Genomic DNA, 14,391 nt, shown 5'->3' with positions numbered 1-14,391 from the left:
AGATGGTGTTCTTGATATTATTAAGAAAAAGGATGACTTTGATCGTACAAGAGTTTGATCGTAAAAGAAAAAGATGTTTGTGCTGTGAGAGCTTTTGCGTAGTGTAAATTCTAGAGCGATATTGCTTGCCTTCTGCGAGAGCCTTGAGTCTCTTTATATAGGGGTGATAAACCGCCTCTCCAGCGATCTTCTCGGAAGATTTCCATTTATCTTGAAGTCGGTGTAGAATATCGCGGATTTTGGGATAGTTTCCTTATTCTTCGGAGTTTCTTGGAAGATTTCCTGATTTGAGTTGATCCTTCGAGATTCTTCCCTATCATTTCCGGGTCTATCGGAAATGATCCTTCTTTTTCGGAAATGACGCCTTGCTTGGAAATGGTACTTTGAAGACGAATTTTTACTAAGTCTTTGCCTCGGGTGGTTGATGATCCCGCCTCGGGTGATTCGGAGACTTCCTGGTGTTCGGCTCGGATAAACAATATGACATTATGCCCGAGCCGAAATATTCGCCGGGCTCGGGTATTCGTAGGAGGAACGGGCTTAGGAACCCGAACCGTGGATGGGTTCGGTCGTTCAGACGTCAAAAAGAATCGGCTCGGTTGACCAAGTTGGGCTCGGGTATTGGATTGACGGGCTCGGGTACCCAAGTTGGTTGGTAGTCCCGAACCGGCAGTGAGGATACCCGAACCGATTCGTGTGGGATCCCGAGCTGTTTAGTCAGAGTTCCCCGAACTGATTTGGTGATAGGTCCCGAGGCGTTATGTCTTAGCTCGGACTTAACGCGGGTGAAATCCGACCCCAACACCTATAATAGGCATCCACATAATATCCATATTATTCATAACAAAGTCCAATTATTGCAAATGAGAAACCTTGACTACTTTTTTTTTTGGTAAATTTTGGTTTTATAGTTTTTGATTTTATTTTTTAAGTATGAGTATAAAGTTAAGGGTTTAGACTTTCTAATATTGGGTTTCAAATTTATGTTTTTTAAACTTGGATTTGGAATTTTAATTTTGAGTATATGTATATTTAATAACTGGATCGCTGGGTCAACTGGGTTTGACCACGGATCAATTGATTAAAATTTATTTAATATTTATAGAGATTATAAAGTTTTTATAAATAAAAGAATAAAATAAGCATACTATATTTAATAAAATATAAAATCTAACAATAATAGTAAAGTGATTCAAAATTTTAAATCCAATTAAAAGGTCTAAAATCGTAAAAAAATACTAAAATAGTAGAAGATCATAAATGACAGAAATAAACTAACAAAACATCGTAAATTCAAAACAACTAATCTCGGTTGTCTCTTTCACTATTTCATTCATTCTCCTCATGCGGTATTGTGAAGTCTTTATCCAAATCTAAAATGAGTCTAATAGCTGAAAAAAATTCTTTAAAATACTGAATAAAGTCTAAAATCCTATATTTTATTTTAAAATTAATGAATTTTTTTAAACCTATATCGCACTACAAGAAAACACTTCATTTTCGACTGTGATATTAGTCGCTAAACGGTCGCAAAATAGGGTTTTGCAACTGAATAACGACTATTTCCATTGGTCGCAAAAAAACGGTCGCAAAATTTTCGTGTATCACTGTAGTCGCTAATTTGCGACTATTTTGCGACTATAAATATATCGTCGCAAATTACCGACTAATCTGTGACAGGTGAATATCGTTGCAAATGTGCGACTATTTTAGGACTCATTTATTATGGTGACAATATAGTCCTTTATTAGTAACCATTTTGATACGAGATTTGGAGTTATTTGTAAATTTGTTTAGTCACAGTTTGGTCACATTTGTTAATTGTTCTGGTCACAAACTAGTCAGAATTTCTGAAACTTTTTGATCACATAATGGTTACATCTTATTAGTCCGAAACCTGTCCATTTCAAAAGCAAATGCATTCAAAAACCATTCAAATATCAATCAAGTACCATTCCAAACCACTCAAAAACTATCCTAATCAAAGCATAACATATCCTAATAAGTTCACATACACAGACAAAAGGAAACTAAAATCAAGTTGAATGATTTGAGGCGGTGTTAGATAGAGGAGAGGTTGGTGTGGTTCCAGTGGTGTGTCCTGCTGGTTGGACTGCAGCTCCTATGGTGCCTGGAAGGGTGTCGGAAGGGTGGCAAGATAGTATTTCATGAGTGCAGCGACATCAACTGGATTCACACCCTCAGGTATTGACGCACTAGGATCTGCCAAACAAGTGATTCAAGCAAATTACAATTTCTCACTACGCTATAAGAGTCGAGGCAAATCTTGTTAGAATGTCGGCTACCTTGATTGTAAGCAGAAACCAATTGTTGAATCAACTTTTTATCTCCTTCGGCTTTGAACAAGTTCGATGAATTAAGCCCTGGTAAGAGGAAAATATCACATTGATAACTCGATATGAGAAGGTAAGAGCAATAAAAGGTTTGTGATCCATTGGTCCAAACATTATTACCTGTTAATATGAGATAATATGCGCATTTAATCAGTATCAGTGGTATAGGCCTGTTTGACTCTTGCCGCTGGACAATGATCTCAATCGGAACACCAAACACTGAGTGCCAAAAAAAACGTCATATAGAGAAAGTTACAGCATTTCAAACAAGCAGAGCAGAATCTTAATAACTAATAGTTATCTCAAGAATGGACTAATAAGAGGATTAAGTATCTCCACTACCCTCCATCAAAGAATCAATTGACCTTTCGATTAACTAAATGTTTATAAACTGTATTCTCTCCATAAATTGCGATTAACTTACCATCTGAGCTGGCAACTCCCTGCAGATTTACAAACAATAGATATTAGAGACCAAACTTCAAATCAACGGCATACAATCAGATTTCAGACTCAAGTACCTTCTGCCACCTTTCGATGTCCGTCAAAATGGTCTTGCTTTTTTGTGCAGTCTTTTTGGTTGCCTAAGAGAAAACAAAGATCAAAGAATTTAGGTGTCAGAAGTTATAAGCGACAAACATTCTTGTCAAGTCAATTCAAGAAGCTATACCTCTTCCATTTTGATCTTTCCAACGGAAACCTTTTCCTTTGTCTCAGTTATACCCTTCCTGACCAAGGTCCCGGTTGTGGCAGCAGCTGTTATGAGGTGTTCTTGCACGGCATGTCTAGTTGCCGGCTGCTGAAGAATTGCCCACCAGAAACTGCACTAAGAGCATTTAACTACGCTTTTAGACAGCTCATTCATTACCGTGCCCATGCCATCCAAACCAGCCATAACCATGTACAAAAATAAAGAGGAATATTAGTCGAAATGTAGAAGCAAAAACTAATAACATTGGAAAATTAGAAGACCATTTACCATCTCAAGGAGAATGCTATCCTTGAGATTATATGCTGATATGCTATCATAGGTTAACTTAGGGAAAGGAAACACTAGTTATTGAAAGGTAAATTAGAAGTAAAGAACAAGCACATACTTAAACAAATAATAACAGAGATACAACAAACACAGTAGTTTCTTAGAATCAATATACAAACACAAACTTAAGCAAATTAGATGAGCAGCCACTATACTAACACACTCGTTTCTTAGAATCTTTATTTAACAATCAGATTAGAACAAATTAAAGACAAATCAAACCTTTTTCACTTTGAAATTCGAAAAAGCAATTATAAACATCATCTGAAGTAATATACTAACCTAAAATCAAACCAAAAAACCTAGAGAAACAGAGAAATGAAGCTAACATGGAATAAACAGAGCCAAGAGAGAAATCGAGTTAAAAACTGGTTGTAATCGAACACTATACAGCCCTAAACATCAAAAATAATAGCAGATCTAATATGAAATCGAGCAAATAAAACAAAATCAAGCATTTACAAATCACAAGAAGGAGAAGAGTCATAAACAGTACCTGCCGGACCCGAGTCGGATGGACGTTGGCGACGGTCATTCTCTTGGCCGGAGGAAGCCATGTGATGGTCGGAGATGCGGAGGGTGAAGTTTAAGATAGCGCAGTCTAGGGTTTGAGAATGGTTTGGTCGGAGATGTCGAGGATGAAGGGTGAGAATAGGGTTTTTTTTTTCTTAAGTGTCGAGGATGAAGAGTAATAGAGAGTGGGCTTTCATTTAACTGAGAATATTTGGTGTGTATAGGGTAGGATCGACTTTGTTTTAACCTAATAATTAAGTGTATTGGTCGCTCTTTAGTCGCAAACTAGTGACAAACCAAAAAAAATGGGGGGAATCGAAACCGCCCAAACACTTAGCCAAAATCATAGAAATTTCACAAATCGTAGCTAAATGGTCGCTATATTGGTCGGTAAATAGTCAGAAGATACGTCCCAAAACAGTCGCTAAATGGACAGGGGTCCCAAACTAGTCCCAATTTAGCGACTCATTTGTGACTGTTTTATATTAGTCACAAGACAAAATTTAGAAATCTTCACATTGTGATCAAAAATGGTGATATATATCACCCACAAACACTCATATTAGTGGTATAGAGGATATAAAAGTGTTTTAGGTAGAAAAACTTTGCTAAACTCAAGTAATATAGATATTTTACTAAATCCCTAAACATTAATCATATGAGTAATGTAAAAGTATAAATAGATTTGGTACTTGTAAATGTTTTGTTAGTAAACATCAAAATTTATGATCTTGGTTGAGTTCTTATTACTAAGTTCGACCAAACACTTAGCAAAAATCTTAGAAATTTCACAATTAGTATCAAAATAGTCGCAACATTGGTCGGCAAATAGTTACAATTTTGTCGCAAAATAGTCGCTAAATGAACAATAGTTACAAAATGGTGGCACTTTTGCGACTGTTATCTATTAGTCACAAGACAAAATTTAGAAATCTACACATTGTGATCCAAAAAGGTGATATATATCACTCACAAACACTCATATTAGTGTTATAGAGGACATATATTAGTTTAAGGTTGAAAAACTTTGCAAAACCCAAGTAATATAGATATTTTACTAAATCTCTAAACATTACTCATAAGAGTAATGTAACAAGACAAAGAGATTTGGTAGTTTTGAATGTTTTATTTGTAAACATCAATATATATGACTTTGGTTTTGTTTTTATTACTAAGTAACATCAAATTAGTGTAGAATTGTTTAACTTTATATGTAAACAAATTTAAAATGTGAAATTTGTAAAACCAAAAATCGATAGTTGGTAAATAGTCGCAAGCCGGTCGCTTTCTCAGGTGTCAGTCGCAAAATCTTCAGGTGCTAGTCGCAAACCGGTCGCTTTCTCTGCATTTCAACGTGTTTTGAGCCAACTCTTTCTAACTAATTTGCAACTAAAGTGTAAATATAACAGGTGGTTGTTAACTAGTCGCTCTTTTGAGACTCAATTGCGACGATCATTTGAGACCAAAAGTTGAGTCGCACATCAGTTGCATATCAGCCACCCATTTGCGACTATAATAAATTAGTATGTAATCGGTTTTAAAATCGTCGCAAATTAACGACTAAGTAAAGACTATTTGTTTTAGTCGCAGAATAACGACTATATTCCATCTGTAAATATTGTGGTCGCTAAATGGTCGTTAAGAAGTCACAAAATAGTCGCAAACATTTGCGACTAATAATTCGGTCGCAAAGTTTAGTTGCAAAACGCAGGTTTTCTTGTAGTGATATCCGATCGGTTCGACCGGTTCACCGGATCACGGGTTAATGGCGGGGTTTTGTAGGTTTTTCCGGTTTTAAAATTGTTGGATATTAACACTAAACCCAAACCGGAGAAGCGTCCGGATCGTGGATTAACCGGTCGGACCGGGTAGTCCGGGTCGGGCGTGAAAACACTGTATTTTAGTTAATTTATTCCATATTTAGTCTAGTATTTGTCAATTATTTAATCATTACTGGAATGAGATTATCACCCAATTTAAGATAGAGCTCAATTACCTTTGGAAAAAGAAGATTCGAAAAGAATATTTCAAGTGTTGTTTTGCGATATGGGTGTCCCATTACCTATGAGAGTTTTCAATGCTATATCATAACATTCGGAAACATTTATGTCATCTGTATGCGTACATATGATAATAACAGAATCACAAATCCTCTATTGCCTTATCAAGAACACATACATGAAGAGAACTCAAGGTTTTAGGCCTTGATTCTCAACCCTAGGGTCTTGCAGGAGTCTGTTAATTACAACACCAATTCACACACTAGTTGGATAAGCTTCTTCTATAATTGATATACTCGTATCTACACATTTATACTATAGTTTTCATAGGTTTTTAATAAGTGTTCTATATGGTTTTGGTGTTTTAAAGGTGTTTTTCAAGTATTTGTAAATGTCAAGAGTTTTCACATGTCTTTTCGAAAAAAGAACACAAAGTGTTGAAAAACAAGAAATTAGACAGTTTCTGAGCACCAGAAGTTTGTCATTAGCTGAAGAACTTCATGACCATCAAATTAAGTGAATTTTGGACACAAGAAATCCACATGAGTTAGTCGATACACTAAAGACGCAGGTGTAACATGTCCTGCAGTCTCGCTAAAGAAGCAAGCTGAGAACGAAAGATTGGCCAAAGCTCCTCATTGGGGGCATAGGCTCTGGACCCGCGGCCAAAAGGCACATCGTCACTCACGGGTATCCACAACCAGCCTGTGGCCAGCTCACATGTCCATCCCTTTGGCCAATTACGACTACACTTCTCCCTTTTAGACTTAGAGATCAAACTTTGAAAATCTCTCAAACCCAATAATACATTGTCTTAAGCCTCCTATGGTAGACACACATGCCCTTGAATGACTACCAACACAGACAACACCTCACGACACCTCTTATCTCTCATAGCTATAGAAACAATTTTGCTTTCGTTTCGTTATTTAAGGGAGAAGATTCATCGACTTTGTATCACAAAGAACATCTCTTTCTTTACCGTGTCGTTTACTCTAACATGATTATGCTCCTTACACTAATATGAAGTTTGGTTTGTTTTCGATTGCTACCAAACCTTCTCGAGATTCATTTCTTACTTAGGCAGAGTCAAGATGTTGAAACTGTTTTATAGTTTCAGATCGAAGCTTGGGAGAAACTTCATAAATATGATCAGCCAACAATTCTACATAAACTCCACCCTCGGATGGTTTTCTATATGGAAAATTGGATAGTACAAAAATTTATTTAATTAGATTTGTTACACTTCAAGCAAGTAAGTTGTAAAAGCATTGGCGTTGGATTCTTTGGTTTGGCCATTAATATTAAACAAAAATCAAACTTAATTTTAAAAAAAGAAAGAAAAAATTGAAAACTTTACTCAGACAATGTCTCTAACACCCATTTTTGAAAGAAGCACATTTACTACAGTGGAGGATAGAAATAGGAGGAGACTGAAAAGCCGAGGAAGAGTAAGCCTCCAACAGTTGCGACTGTGCGTTGCGAGATCCTTGAAGCCAGCATGCTTCCTCCAACAACCGCTAGTGAAGTACACACAGTGTGTCCAATACTTGCCCCGATGGCCACTCCTATGGCGTTCTTGTGAGTCGCCAACTTCAAAAACGATAAAAGTCATTCACTGGTCAATTTTAGTAAAAAGCCAGATACATGAGAGATGAGTCTTACAGCTATTGTAGCAATCTGGCTACGGTCGCCCCATTCAGCTAGAAAGGTTAGGATGAAGGACTGCAAGAAAATACAAGAGAAGGGTTATAGTCAACTTTTTAAACAGTTTATCGCTAAAATCACACAACCGAAAGCATCAATATGCCCAATATAAAAATACCTCCAGAAATATTGGGGTACAAAATCTTGAGAATAAGCGACGGAAGGGTGTCTTCCCTTGGCCTGACTCGAGCTTCTCTTCAACCTTTACCAAAGATGATGGGAAATCAGACAACTTTCAATGTTACTAGCAAATAAGAATGTCAGGCACAATCTCTTTTGATTATCAACATGCAACCAACTGGCATCACATGTAGCTTGAGAACCACTTACTTCTTCCATTTCCTTCTTCTGGTTTGACTTTGAATCAGTAGACCTCCAAGCAATGTAGAGTAGGCGCAAACCAAAAAATGCATAGAGAACTGCATTTTCAAAGATGTAAGATCTTTCAAGTGCAACCATTCAAATGAGAATACAGATGTATCTACTACTACCACATTTAAGTGTTTTACATATTCCCAAACAAAGACATGAAGGAAAATCTGTTTGGATAGCTCTATTTTACTAAATGAATCAATTATCCTTCCATTTCACCATGTCAAATAAACTTAGATACCAAGATATACAGTTCAAGTAAACTGGAGTTGCAAAATCATAATCACAAGACGCACTAAAAGATCAGTCGATAAGCTTTAAGCTTTAGACAGTACGATTTAAATAGACAAAATTCATGATCATATAGTTGCATAGTGCTCTCAATTTATTTAAGCTAGCAAATTCTTTGAAAAACCAAAATTGTAGTGTTGACAGTGTCACACTCACACCATATGAGAGAACTACATACCCGTAGCAGCACTGTTGGTGTGCTTCCTTGATATCAAGTTTGGCACTATCCTACCAAGTCCAGTCGAAAGTATCTAAAAGTAATTCAGGAATATCGCAACAATTAGGCATACAGTGAATATAAGAAACTAATTACGATAAACACACGATGAATATCAAAGAAATCTTCCACTTACAGTCATAACAAACAAAGCTGAAAGTGCACCAGATAAAACAGTAGCTTTAGGATGTCGCATAGCCATCAATGCCGCTATTATAAACGTTTCATCTCCAATCTAACATATGATGAGAAACAAAGATTAAGCTCTAACAATATCAACGGATATATCAACTCCAGTGAATCTGAAAGCAAAAGAAACAAACCTCGGTGACAAGTATCATCGAGAAACTCGAAAACAATGCATCAAATACACTAGGACCAGTAGAATCAAGGTCAAGATTCAAACCAAGAGCACCAATATTGTCTACAACAGTATCAACTCCAATTCGTTCAGTACCAATCTGAAATCAAACATATAAAGAATCAAAAGAGATTCAGATTCGCAAAAGGCCAAAAAGCAGATCGAGATTCATATTACCATTCCACGACGACCAAGCTCTTTACCAGATCCTTCAGATTCTTGTTTCTCATTGTTGTCAACCACCGAATCCTAATAAAGGAGCACAAAAAAAGGCGTTGTAGATAATTGAATTTTCAAAAAGACGAAATCAATGGAGGAGAAAAATAATCGTGAACCTGAGCGGAGACTGAAGAAACGAAGATGAAGAAGAAGATGGTGGTGGCGACGAGAACCAAACGGGTAGGGTTTGAAATCAAACCCATGAGTGATGCGAGAATTTTGCAGATCTGAGTTTTGAAGAGAAAATGATGAATCTCTCTTTCTTCAAATTTTCTTTCTCGGGAAAGAGCGAATCTGAGAAAAATTGGATCTGGGAAATGAGAATGGAAATTACTCACGATTTAGAAGAGCATTGGAAGAATCGATCGGTGAGCTTTGAGCGTGTGAAGCTGCTCCGAAACAGAGAGAGATCTGTACGGTTTTGAAGCTATAATGGAATTAATCAAATTAACACGGTTTACAAAGTAACTTTTTTTTTGTTGGTCAAAGAAGAAGAAACTGAACTAAAAAAGATTTGAAAATAATTAAATTGAGTGACAATATTCTAATATTGAGTGAGTTCTTTTTTTTTTTTACATCAATATTATAAAATATACCATTGCGTTTTGTTTTTAAAGGTCAAGTTATAAATACTCATTAACTTAAGGTTTATGCAAAGAGAAAGAAAACATACAATTGTTTTTTTCTAGGTGTAAACCCGAAAACAAATTTTACTAAGGAAAAATGATAAGATAAAGATGTCGAGAAGAGTCATATGGAACTCTAATTTGAGACTCCATTACTTGTTGCTTTGATTAAACTAAGTGAATCCGAAAAAATAAGAAGTTTTACATTGATAAGACTTGAAAGAGGATATAAACAAGATCACAAATTTTCTCATCTCAGGTTGAAAGTTTGCTGATAAGTAAAAGTTTCTGTCCAAATTCATGGAGTTCGCAAGTTTTTCCTTTATGTTGCTTATGCTCTAGTTTCCCCCAAACAAGATATCACCTGCTCCTTCATTGTAATTTTAGTCTTGTGGTCTAGAAATTGGTTATTCACAAACTGAGATTACCGCAGACAAGTTAAGTTATATCGTTAACTAGCTTAATGGAAAAAAAAAAAAACAAATAATTAAATAGGAGAATGTAAAATATAAAATGTTGAATTTTTATCTTATTTTATATATTTTTATTAAGATAGGCACAACCTTTATTGCATAAAAATTTTAAATTTTTAATCACTTCTATCATTTCATCTTTCTTCAGTATACTTGATGATTTTACTCGATGTTTTTGTATCATTGTATTTTCTATGATCTCTTGTAAACTACTCCCTCCGTTTCGTTTTAGTTGTCGTTTAAGGTTTTTTCACACAAATTAAGAAAAGCATTAAATTTTCTGTTTTACCCTTTATTAATATATTTTATAAAAAATTTTATTGGCCAAAACATTAAAACAATAAGGATAAAACTGGAATTTTCACCAAACATTTGCATTGAAAACCTAAAACGACAACTATTATGAAACAAAATTTAAATCCTAAAACGACAACTAAACTGAAAGGGAGGGAGTATGTCTTTAATAAATGAAAGATGTTGAGAAAACAAAAAAGGAAATATGTCTACTGTAAAATATATGTTTTATTTTATATAATACAAATTCCTTTGCAGACAAAATGTTTTTACAAATTGGATTGATTTATTTTTCCAAAAAATACAACTTACTGTATACAAATTCTTAACCAAATCTGTTAATTTTTTCTCAAACTTGGTTCCTTTGTGGTGTGTGGCATTTCGTAAACGGGCTCAAAAAGCCCAATACTTACAATAAATGACATCGTTTAGTAACTCAGGTAACGAAATCATCGCCTTTGATCTGACCTGAGAGCTCCGACGAGAGAAAGGTTCTCTAGGTCTTTTTTTCTGCGGCAGCAATGGCGGCGAGAGGTGCTCTGCTTAAATACCTAAGAGTCAATGTCACACCTTCTCTTCAAATCTCCAGCAGTATCACTTCCCCTCCTTTGTACGTTCTTCTCCGTCGTTTCTCTGAAGAAGTCAGAGGATCATTCCTCGACAAATCCGAAGTCACAGATCGCGTTCTCTCTGTCGTCAAAAACTTCCAAAAAGTTGAACCTTCTAGGGTATTTCAGATTCTTACTTGTGATTCATTGTATTTAATTGTGATAGATAGACATTTGATTATGGAAGCTAGAGCTTTTGTTTCTTGAACATTTTGTTGTTTGCTTTGTGCCAATGTCAATTTGTAATTCAAGGCATTAACCAATTCAAGATAGCTTTAACCGAACCAAAGAGTAAGAGACCTAGCCAATTCAGTAATTCAGTGAACGCATTGTCTTTTGATTATATAGATAATGATTGTACATTTTAGCGAATCATTCGTCCAAAGGCTTTGGATTTAGTCCATTGGTTAGTCTTTGGATCAGCTACTTGGATGGATATGGAACTTATGGCATGCTCATTGGTTAGTCTTTGGATCAGCTACTTCGATTTAGTCCATTGGTTAGTTAGTCTTTAGTTATATGTATCTGAGGCCATTGCGTTTTGATTTGAACTTGCCATTACTTAGATCTGAGGAAGAAAATGTACTTGTTTGATTTGAATAAGTTAGTGCAATTCATGGTGATGTAGGTGACACCAAAGGCGCATTTCAACAATGATCTAGGTTTGGATAGTTTGGACACTGTGGAGGTGGTTATGGCATTGGAAGAGGAGTTTGGATTCGAGATACCCGATAACGAAGCTGATAAGATACAGTCGGTTGATCTCGCTGTTGATTTCATTGCTTCACACCCGCAGGCAAAATGAGCGAGAATATATTCTTTGCGAAAGAGACATTTCCAAAATCGAAGCCATTGAGAAGAAGATTGTGGAGTTTTAGTTTTGCGCAGCTTTGTTATTGTTTATGATTTTGTTATGGAATTAATGAACTTCTCTCTTAACTCTTCAAGAGAGTTAGATGATGGACATTGAAAACGAGAAAAACAACCTCGTAGCAGAAGACACCAACACTTGGTGTGTTTCTTTATTTTAAATAGATGAGGAAATAAACACAAGACTACATTTTAGTAATAACACAAGACAATAATGCATCACACGTCGAGCTTAGGAGCCCAACCCGCAATCACATATTCTTTGGCAGCCTTAGTTTTCTCAAAAGACTCAAGAGAGAACAACACCTTCATGTAATTTCGAACATTGGTTAGACTCTCAGGGACATACCAATCCTTGAAATGTCCTAAGGTAGTCTCTAGATGGTAAAGCTTTGGCGCTAGGCTCAAATCCACGGCCGTGACTTTATCGCCAGCCACAAAAGGACCAACGTGAGTCCTGAGGTGATGGTCCAACGCCTCAAGTTCATCCAACAAAGCCATGTCGGACCCATCATTCGCATGATCTTTGCTCGTCAAAAACATCACAAAAGCACCAATGATCTTGGAGCCCACAGAGGCATATTCAGGAGGAAACGTCACGAGGGAAGGGTCCGGATATTTCTCCTCGATGATTCCCACTATGAGATCAGAATCAGCCACCCACTCGTCATTGTCGTCGAACTTCATCAATGGAAGTTTTCCCTTGGGACTAATAGCCAAGAACCAATCCGGTTTGAGAGAAACGTCAATGAGATGAGTTTTGTAAGGAAGCTTCTTCTCCTCGAGAGTGAGAAGAATCTTTTGACTAAAAGGGCAATCACCAAGAACATCAGGTGCACCTGAAGCGGCCTTCACGCAGACTTCAATCCCCATTGTTGTTTTGTTTTGTTTTCCACAGGAATTGCCATAACTACTAGTATCATTTTTGTAGTGGAAATGCATGATGTGCCTACGGCAACATTTGATATATGAAGTTTATAAATAATTCAATCGAAAGTTAACGTGCCTCCCAACATCCTTCCATTTTTGTTTTCTCCTTTTCTTTATACTATAGTACTAGATTGTTACCCGCGGTACACCGCGGATTAATTATTTGATTTTTTTTGTCTTTTTATAAACTGATGAATTTGTTGTATATAATATTTTTTGTTGTACATTGCGAGTCACATGCGTTGTAACTAAAAATGAAAATTTTAAGTTGTATTTGTTTTGTTTTGTGTTTAAAATTGTATAATTGTATTTTGATTTGTTAATCCCAGGAATTCACCCGTGATATATTATCCCGTATTAATATCAATCCAAATCCGACCCGTCCCACCATATAATCATGTCCCGTAAAATTAAACATCATTTTGTTATTTCTTTTAATAACACTTTTATTTAAAAGACATATAATTCGAGTCAATTTAAAAGTTTGCTTTCAAATAGTTTCTATAATATATATATATATATATATATATATATATATATATATATATATATATATATTTCAAATTAGTGTGTGTTTTTAGACCAACCCGTAAAAATATTTTTAAAATGTATATTAAAATACTAAATAATTGTATTTCGATTTGTTAATTTTAAGATTTCACCGTGGTATATTGTCCCGTTTTAGATAATTGTAGAAATTAAGAAAATATCTGAATGACTCAATTCCGGGTCAGAGTAAAAAAAAAAAATACGACCTGATTAAACGCGCAAATTTGTTTTTCAAAAATGTTAATATAGATTGTACACATACTTTTTTCTTCATCGATTGAGTAATATGTCCGTTTTAAAAAATTTGAATCATAGCATATGCAGAAAAATCGAATTTTTTTATTAAGTATATATATTTTATAATAGTTCAAAATAATATAAATATAAGATCATATAAAAGTGAAATGAGAATCATATATTTATGTTTTAATTAGGTAGAGAGGTTTTAGGAAATTAGTTCAAATTTGTTATATTAGCATTAAATAATCATATTTGATTTCTATATCTATAAAAATTGTAGAGAATATGCCATAAATAAAGAGTTTAGGTATAGTAATTAGTTGAGAAAATATATATTTTTTAGATTTTATTGATTAATTTTCGTTTTTTAATTTTGTCAAAAATAAGGAAAGATCCGATTGAAGATTTCCGGGTCAAAATTAAACAAAATTTGACCCGATTAGGAACCCCAAAAAGTGTTGCAAAAATGTATAGTAGATTGTTCAGACATTATGTTTTTACAGACATAAATTGTATTGTTACCATATGTATTTCCGAAAACCGATTGAACTATAACAATACAATTTATGTCTCAAAATACATAATGTTCTCAATATCATCCTGCCAAACAACAATTTGCAAACCGTTGTTTAATCCGAAAAGACAGCTGTGGTAGTGGACTTATTTCAAGGATTCTTATTATATTGTTCTTCTCCAAATCGTAAATGACATAGGGTCTCGGTTCGGTC

At 35.1% G+C, this 14,391-nt stretch overlaps 4 protein-coding genes across 5 annotated transcripts; 1 reads left to right on the top strand and 3 right to left on the bottom strand.

The window, feature by feature from the left end:
• Positions 1-1,857: 1,857 nt before the first annotated feature.
• Positions 1,858-3,950, bottom strand: LOC9304539 (uncharacterized Rho GTPase-activating protein At5g61530). The gene is made up of 8 exons (XM_021018478.1): positions 3,890-3,950; positions 3,334-3,407; positions 3,025-3,180; positions 2,876-2,938; positions 2,779-2,797; positions 2,475-2,573; positions 2,307-2,384; positions 1,858-2,223 (listed from the first exon to the last, which is right to left on the bottom strand). The coding sequence occupies exons 1-8, from the start codon at positions 3,948-3,950 to the stop codon at positions 2,123-2,125; spliced, it is 651 nt and encodes a 216-aa protein (XP_020874137.1). The 3' UTR covers positions 1,858-2,122.
• A 3,167-nt stretch (positions 3,951-7,117) lies between these two features.
• Positions 7,118-9,532, bottom strand: LOC9306548 (GDT1-like protein 3). Of its 2 annotated transcripts, XM_021016895.1 has the most exons (10): positions 9,412-9,532; positions 9,190-9,300; positions 9,032-9,103; positions 8,817-8,954; positions 8,630-8,728; positions 8,455-8,527; positions 7,944-8,032; positions 7,732-7,815; positions 7,572-7,631; positions 7,118-7,499 (listed from the first exon to the last, which is right to left on the bottom strand). In XM_021016895.1, the coding sequence occupies exons 2-10, from the start codon at positions 9,274-9,276 to the stop codon at positions 7,311-7,313; spliced, it is 891 nt and encodes a 296-aa protein (XP_020872554.1). In that variant the 5' UTR covers positions 9,277-9,300; positions 9,412-9,532; the 3' UTR covers positions 7,118-7,310. The 2 variants fall into 2 exon arrangements, with proteins under 2 accessions (XP_020872554.1, XP_020872553.1); XM_021016894.1 differs by having other exon boundaries at positions 9,190-9,532.
• Positions 9,533-10,907: 1,375 nt separating this feature from the next.
• Positions 10,908-12,106, top strand: LOC9304538 (acyl carrier protein 2, mitochondrial). Its single transcript, XM_002870430.2, has 2 exons — positions 10,908-11,194; positions 11,703-12,106. Exons 1-2 carry the CDS (start codon positions 10,988-10,990, stop codon positions 11,877-11,879), a joined length of 384 nt encoding a protein of 127 aa, XP_002870476.1. The 5' UTR covers positions 10,908-10,987; the 3' UTR covers positions 11,880-12,106.
• On the bottom strand, positions 12,065-12,966 carry LOC9304537 (putative glutathione S-transferase DHAR4). Its single transcript, XM_002868419.2, has one exon. It carries the CDS (start codon positions 12,884-12,886, stop codon positions 12,164-12,166), a length of 723 nt encoding a protein of 240 aa, XP_002868465.2. The 5' UTR covers positions 12,887-12,966; the 3' UTR covers positions 12,065-12,163.
• Between the last annotated feature and the right edge of the window lie 1,425 nt (positions 12,967-14,391).

This window comes from Arabidopsis lyrata (assembly GCF_000004255.2).
Source record: "Arabidopsis lyrata subsp. lyrata unplaced genomic scaffold ARALYscaffold_7, whole genome shotgun sequence".
NCBI classification, from domain to species: Eukaryota; Viridiplantae; Streptophyta; class Magnoliopsida; order Brassicales; family Brassicaceae; genus Arabidopsis; species Arabidopsis lyrata.
This window is presented reverse-complemented; position numbering and strand designations above follow the sequence as displayed.

Bases quoted from the DNA above. Each gene is read 5' to 3' on its own strand.
- LOC9304539 (XM_021018478.1), bottom strand. From the start codon at position 3,950: ATGGCTTCCTCCGGCCAAGAGAATGACCGTCGCCAACGTCCATCCGAC. The intron at 3,408-3,889 runs GTACTGTTTATG...TTCAATAACTAG, and splicing joins ATCCGACTCGGGTCCGGCAG to TGTTTCCTTTCCCTAAGTTA. The intron at 2,385-2,474 runs GTAATAATGTTT...TCCTCTTACCAG, and splicing joins ATATTATCTCATATTAACAG to GGCTTAATTCATCGAACTTG.
- LOC9306548 (XM_021016894.1), bottom strand. From the start codon at position 9,276: ATGGGTTTGATTTCAAACCCTACCCGTTTGGTTCTCGTCGCCACCACC. The intron at 8,729-8,816 runs GTTTGTTTCTTT...ATCATATGTTAG, and splicing joins CGATGATACTTGTCACCGAG to ATTGGAGATGAAACGTTTAT. The intron at 7,500-7,571 runs GTAAGACTCATC...TCGTTTTTGAAG, and splicing joins GCCAGATTGCTACAATAGCT to TTGGCGACTCACAAGAACGC.
- LOC9304538 (XM_002870430.2), top strand. From the start codon at position 10,988: ATGGCGGCGAGAGGTGCTCTGCTTAAATACCTAAGAGTCAATGTCACA. The intron at 11,195-11,702 runs GTATTTCAGATT...ATGGTGATGTAG, and splicing joins AAAAAGTTGAACCTTCTAGG to GTGACACCAAAGGCGCATTT.
- LOC9304537 (XM_002868419.2), bottom strand. From the start codon at position 12,886: ATGCATTTCCACTACAAAAATGATACTAGTAGTTATGGCAATTCCTGT.